This window comes from Pelmatolapia mariae, linkage group LG10_11 (genome assembly GCF_036321145.2).
Source record: "Pelmatolapia mariae isolate MD_Pm_ZW linkage group LG10_11, Pm_UMD_F_2, whole genome shotgun sequence".
In the NCBI taxonomy this organism is placed as follows: Eukaryota; Metazoa; Chordata; class Actinopteri; order Cichliformes; family Cichlidae; genus Pelmatolapia; species Pelmatolapia mariae.
In genome coordinates, this window is record NC_086236.1 from 22403843 (window position 1) to 22410948 (window position 7106).

The window sequence follows — 7106 nt, forward strand, 5'->3', positions numbered from 1 at the left end:
AATCTTACATCATCATTTTTCCAGTTTTTATTTGATAATCCGTGCCTTCAATCTCAGTAAACAGTTTTGCACTTGTAGTTACATTCCTAAATAAAAAAAAAGTCCAGTGCCAGTTGACTTCACATTGATGTTCTTTCTGAAACCGTTGGGATGATGCTCAGTCCTAAACAACACGGCTATGTATTTGATGAAAGAAAAGCAAAGACGATCAGTTCTCTTTAATCGGGATGTGCTTTTTCCGCAATCAGGACATCGTCATGTGACTTCATGACCTCTATTTAATCATCTCCTCACACTTTATTGATGACTACACTCCTTTGATATTTCACTGCTGTTCTTCACAACAATCATTTTGTTGTTGTGACTTTTGTTCAGAGGGAAAAGAAACAACCAAGAAGCACTAAATGAGTTTAATATTCCCACCCATACTGCATAAAGCTTAAGTAGGCACATTTTCCCTCAGCAGCAGATTCAAGCAGTATGTGAATATGTGAATATTTGACCAGTTTTTAGAGGATTTCTACGTTTGCAAGTCAGCGATGTCTGCTACACTGAAGATCAAAACTTGACCACACTTGACAGACTTTCTTTTTAAAAACCAAGTATAAAAATATACTTTCAGGGTGAACATGTGGGGTGATTAAGACCCAGTTACATTTCCCTGACTGTAATGACTGAATCCCAAGAGAGTGCTACTGTTGGCATCAAACCATTAGCCGTTCTGCTTGTACATATATATGAAAATGTTGTGGTGAAGTTAAATAAAGCTTTAACTCTTGCTCTGGGTCTTTACTGCAGAAAGAGTCAGAATATGAAAAATGTCAGTGAGGTAGTGGAAACTATTAAAAGGCAAATGAACAGTGAGCCTGTAAAATAGTTCCACAGCAGTATCCTATTTTCCTCAGTCAGCACTCTGTCCTCAGTCCCGGTAATCTAAACATCATAGAAGAGACGGACGAGATGATAACGGATCCCAAAAGCCACTGCGCTGCCCATCACCTGAGTGAGACGCAGAAATGAGAGGCGAGTCAAACATTTTATGGCTGACAATATTCAGGCATATGTGGATACTGCAGGTGCGCTGTTATACCTGTATGATGAGCATGATGACTGTGAGAGTTCTCTCGTGGACGGGTCCGAGTACTTTCAGTACCAGGTTTATTAAGGTCATGTTGTTGCACTCAATAAAATCACCATCCCCCTCATGGCCTCTGCGCACCTCGAGCAGCTTTAATAACTCTGCCACCTGTTGAGGATTAAAGGTATTATTGTTATCAGCCAGTAAACACAGCCCGACGCATGCTAGTGGTCTGCCTCAGCTGTGTGTGTGTGCGCGCGTTCATACATGATATCCAAACTTGTGAGTTATTATCAACTTCTCCAATTTTTTAAATTAAGCAAATTAATGTATTGAATTAATTAATCTGATTTTCAGGTTGATACATACGGTTCATTGTTATTTTTTTATGTTGCATGTAACCTGTCCCATGGGCACAATTATTGTGTGCCAGATCTAGGTGTGCTGCGATGTGCAGTACAACCTGTATGCAGTGCTGTGAAAAACTAAGTGCTCCCTGTGATTCATTACATCGTAGAACTACTTTTAATTGTTTTCTGTATGGCTTTATCAGTCTGTCACATTATTGGAGAAGAATTCTGGCTCACTCTTATTGCTTGTTGCTTTATCTTTTTTTTTCTAGTTTAGATTTGCTGCTGTTCTTGGGATCATTTGGGTCATGCAACAGAACAGACAGCTAAATGTGGCCTCACATTTGGCTCTAGTACACTTTGGTATACAGAGGCGTTCGTGGCTGGCCGAATGACTTCACCATTACCGTGCGTGACACTTGGAGGGGTATCATGCACAGCCATATTTGGCCATATTGCTGTTTTGTTTTGTTTTTTTATTTCTCTGAAAACTGTATTATGTGATCACGGATTGAATCTGTTGGAACTTGTGAGAAGACTGTAACTGTAGAATGATGGACTTCAATTGTTTGGAAATGACTTTATAACCCATCTCAGACTGATGGGCAGCAACAATTGCTTCACTGCCATTAATGCTTATATCTCTCTCTCATTGGCCTTTTGTTAACAAGCATCTGAATGCTTCACACCAGCAAACTGCCAACACGTCTGCTTTTATAGAGGCGCTCACACTTGATGATGAGCAACTAATCAAGCGCATTTGATCAGCAGCACCTGGCTGCTATTTACCCTGTTATTTTTTTTATGGAAGCAGTCAGTGCAGTGAGTATTTTACGGGACTCTGTCATACAGTGTATGAGAAAATGAGTTCTGCATCACAACCAAATAATGCGTCTGGGTTTTAATAACGGACACTGACAGCGCGAGGCAATTGGAGCAGAAACAATCAGCTTCATTGCCCAAAGCAATTAGCAAATTATATTCATAAAGATTTCCTCATTTCATCTTATCAAAAGTCTGGATTTGGTGCTTTCCTCTTTGAGTTGTGAACTGCTGATGGGACAAGACCAGCAGCTGACATGATTTACAGCTTAGTTTAGGAGAATTTCTATTAAAGCATGGGTATACTCAACAGAGAGTACGCAAAACAAAAGCTTTACCGTCAAAATGAGGTGGCCTAACTTAGAGAGGTCCTTTGTTTTGAATTTAGAGTAGCTCATCCCCAGCTTGCCAGTTTCTGGATTCAACCTTTAGTTAGAAGGAGCATTGGAAGAAAGAAAAAGTTGAGCAATACACACGACAACAGGGTATAATCGTATATAAATGATGTTCATAATCAGTCACCTCGGGAGCCGGTGCCTGGGACAGGGGATTATGTGAAACAGCTGTGGTACGGAGTAGACAAAGTTAACCACTTGAGGAATGAAGAACAGCAGCATTGTTTTGCTGAAGTGTCCCAGGATGCCGACTACAGCAAAGGTCATCCCAGCAAAGTAGCAGAAAGTATCTCCCACAAACACAGATGAAGGGTACCTGTGACAAAACAGATTACAATCACCACGCTAGAGGGGGACTTGCACATATAGCTCTTTGTTTTAGATTGCAGAAAATATATGTTAACATTCCCAGGTTCGGTAGACTTATCTTACCAGTTGTGGTACAAAAGCGCTAATGTGGTGAAGAAGAACGGTATCATGAAGTAGAGGGAGAAAACGTGGTCATCGCGGTAATCTCCTAATAATAAGAAGAAAGCACAAAGAACCACATGTTACACAAAAATATGTCCAGCTTCTGCACACGTGTGACGGGAAACTAAAACACATACCGCTGAGCTCCAGCAGGTTAAATATGATGATGGAGCCCGAGATAAACAGAGCTTGGCCTGATTCGATCCCGTTGATGCCTGCTAGGATGTTGATGGCGTTTGTGCAGAATACAGCAAGCATTCCCATGTAGACATAGTACAGGATGCCTGCAGAAGAAACGACGAAACACCATTTAAAGGAAGACTTCAAAGCAGTGAATCCAGACAAAGAACAGCGGATGGATTTGCAAACAACCACACAACTCACCCAAATCCAAGTGTAGTCCGAGCAGTGCTCTGAAGGGCTTGGGCACCACTATGACAGTGTTGCCAAAGTTGGTAAAATAGACCATGAGCAGTGGCAAGGAAGCCATGGTGGGAAGCAAGAGCTTGTGTCTCCACCGGAGGTTCAGCACATCATCGGCAAAGCCAAGGAAGATCATGCAACAGATGGCCAGAAGTGCACCGATGAGCTGTACAAACTGGCAAAAACAACGCACACAAAGGTCAGACGTGAGGTTCAGACTGGAGAGAAACACGGGGTCACTGCACATCAGTGTACTCACCTCATCATGTGGGAAGCCCATGCACTGATCTCCAACAAAGCAGCTGAGGAAAGGCACTGGGATGAAGCAGAAAAGGATGATGAGGAAGACAGTCCCACTGATGACTCCTTGAGACTCTGGACTGTAAAGAAAGGGGAGTGAAAAGGAAAACAATTGATTATCATATTTTACTGCATATGTCATTAAGCTGAAAGCCGTGTAGCTAAAATGACAGACAGGGAGACGACTCACACTTCCTTTTTGGAGGTTTTGTTTAGATCCACTCCGTACAATCTGGCTGATATGAAATGATCTTTGAAAGCCGGAATGAGTTTCAGTGTGGCCAAGCAGCCGAGCACAGACATGAAGCAGTTGATGACCAGCGGAAGGACGGGTATGGGGGACATTATTTCGGGCTTTTGGCGAATCGGTTTAGGTCAGATCAAAATCGCGTTTGTAGCTATTGTGACGCCGCTTCCCTGCGGGCGGTCGACGGACTGGCTCTGACTGTGATCACCGAGGTACGAGAAACATATCAAGCCATCTTTTCAGAACAAAACGCGTCTCTGTAATTCCACGGTCAAAAAAAAATCCACAAGTCTGTAAGTCCTCGAGTCACAGTGGTAATCCATACCATCTGTCATTACGACTTGTAATTTTATTAGCTCTGCATTGCCTGGCTGTCTAAACTCCACGTCTGACATTAGTTTAACCGTTAAGTCACACAACTTACAACAAGATTGGACTTCCGATTGGGGTTTTCAAAATAATGTTATTGGCCCATGACGTCTATTTCTCGAACCCGTTTTTAACGCTAAAGGGAGCTCTCGATAGAATAAAATAGCTATGGTGTGTAAGTTTCAATCTTTGCATTATTTACAGAATTTCTAAAAATTTGATACGTTTTTGAGAGATTTCTGTATACTTTTATTGTTTGCACTACATTACTACAAAAAATACTAACGTTGACTTCCGACATCTGTATTGACGCGGAAGTGAAATCTTCTTCTTCGGTACATATTTTTTCGCACATACGTCATTTATATGATAAAGTTCTGCCACCTGTTGACAAAACAAATGCTTTCTCTCTTCCTCTCTTTTGTATAATGTACATTTTTCTTCTGTTGCTGTTTAGTAATATTGTTGTAGGCTATAGGTTATGTTGCATATATTTATTTCTTTTCTATTCATTTTGATATTACAATAGTAAAACCTTCCCAAGTGAGGGACTTATCTCATCATATTATATCTTTAATCAATACTGAAAATTTATTTTATATATAAAATCAATACATAGTGGAAGAAAGGTGATGGAAATTGATTGTTGGTACCAGATGGGCTGGTCTTCACAGTCTGGATTTCAGTCCAGTAAAGGACATTTTAAGGGAAATCTGGATGAGCGAATGACAAACCTGCAGCAACTATGTGGTGCTATTATTTCAATATGAAGCAAAATCTCAGAGAAATGTTTCCAGCACCTTGTTAAACCTGCATCATGAAGAATTAAAGCAGTTCTGAAGGGTTAATTAGTGTTACAATTTGAAAAATGTTTTAAGTGATCTGATTACAGTAAAAATACCACTGCAATGCTGAACAGTATTAAGGAAAATGAGAGAGCCAGAAAACAGTACAAACTGTTTTGATGAGTTGTGAGATTCAAGTGAGAAGTGCATCAACACAGTAAAAATATCTTTAGCAGTGAAGTATGTGTAGACATAGCAGTGTGTGCAAAAACAATGAGAAAGGAGTAATGTGAGTTGGGTAAATTTGTTACTGATTTGAAAACTGTATTAAGAGGTGTGAGAATGACTTTCCTGATGTGAGAACTGCACCAAAGCCATTGAGATACAGTAGCATTAAGGGAAGTGAGAGATCTGTAGCTCTGAATGTAAAAGAGCTAAAAACTGTTCTGATGAACTGTGAGATTCAGATGAGATTCGACACAATACAAAATGTCTTTAGTAGTGAAGTATATATAGAAACAACACATAGTCATTATTAGTATCCACTTGGCTTGCTGCCTGTATATTGGAGCTTTTCCCTGGTGGATGAAAGTGTTTGTTCACTGCACCTTCAGATCAGGGAACAGGTCCTGACTGTCATCTGCGCTTTTGTACCGAATGACAGTTTAGAGTACCCAGCTTTCTTGGAGTACATGGGTGAGGCGCTTGAGAATGCTCCACCTGGGCACGCCGTTCTCTTAGTGGGAGACAACGCTCATGTGGGCAATGACAGTGAGACCTGGCGAGGCATAATTGGATGTAACAGCCTGCCAGATCTGAAGCCCTGTTCTGTTACTGGACTTAACAAACACCATGTTTGAACATAAAGTTGTCCATAAGTGCACATGGCACCAGGACACCCTAAACCGCAGGTCAATGATGAATTTTGTAATTGTGTTATCAGATCTGCAGTCATATGTTCTGGACACTCAGGTGAAAGGAGGTGTGAGTTGGCAACTGATCACCACCTGGTTATGAGTTGCATCAGGTGGCGGGGGAGGATGCTGGACAGACCTGGGGCGCCAAAACATATAGTGTGGGTGAGCTGCCAACACCCGGCAGAGGTCCCAGGAGAGCTTTGACAACGTCCCGAGGGAGACTGGGGACATTGAGTCTGAATGGATCATGTTCAGCACCTCCATTGGTGAAAGTCGTGCACTGAGCTCTGGCCGCAAGGTGGTTGGTGCTTGTCGTGGTGGTAACCCCTGAACCAGATGGTGGACACTGGAGGTGAAGGGAACCATCAGGCCTAAGAAGGTCCCACAGGCTAACCTGGCTTGGTTAGCCTGTGGGACTTCAGAGGCAGCTGATAAGTACCGACAGGCCAGGCAGAATGCGAATTGGCTGAAACAAAAACCCGGGTTTGGGGGGAGTTCAGAGAGGCCATGGAAAAAGACTTTTGGACTGCCTCGAAGAGATTCTAGCAAACCGTCAGGCGACTCAGAAGGGAAAAGTGGTGCTCTAGCTGCACCGTGTATAGTGCGGGTGGAGCGCTTGACTTCAACTGAGAATATTATTTGGTGGTGGAAGAAATACTTGAGGAACTCCTTAATCCCACTGACACTTCTTCAGTAGAGGAAGCAGAGTCTGGGTACGAGCGGGACGACTCGTCCATCAACGGGGCAAGGTAACTGAGGCAGTTAAACAACTTCCTGGTGGCAAGGCCACTGGAGTGGAAAAGGTTCACCAGAGGCCATAGGTAAGGGTAGGGACGTAGACTGACCTATGGTGCATATGAGTCTTCGCCATGCGAGAACAGCATACAGTAAACACAAAGACATTTTGCCCTTCAATGACTTGGTAACTGATTATTTAGAAACACAGAAC

The 7106-nt window shown here is 42.3% G+C and overlaps 1 protein-coding gene across 1 annotated transcript; it reads right to left on the minus strand.

Moving 5' to 3' along the window:
* Positions 1-14: 14 nt before the first annotated feature.
* Positions 15-4516, minus strand: dpagt1 (dolichyl-phosphate (UDP-N-acetylglucosamine) N-acetylglucosaminephosphotransferase 1 (GlcNAc-1-P transferase)). Its single transcript, XM_063485292.1, has 9 exons — positions 4030-4516; positions 3799-3919; positions 3501-3714; positions 3254-3400; positions 3078-3162; positions 2773-2961; positions 2589-2676; positions 1091-1246; positions 15-999 (listed from the first exon to the last, which is right to left on the minus strand). The coding sequence occupies exons 1-9, from the start codon at positions 4182-4184 to the stop codon at positions 934-936; spliced, it is 1221 nt and encodes a 406-aa protein (XP_063341362.1). The 5' UTR covers positions 4185-4516; the 3' UTR covers positions 15-933.
* Positions 4517-7106: the final 2590 nt, after the last annotated feature.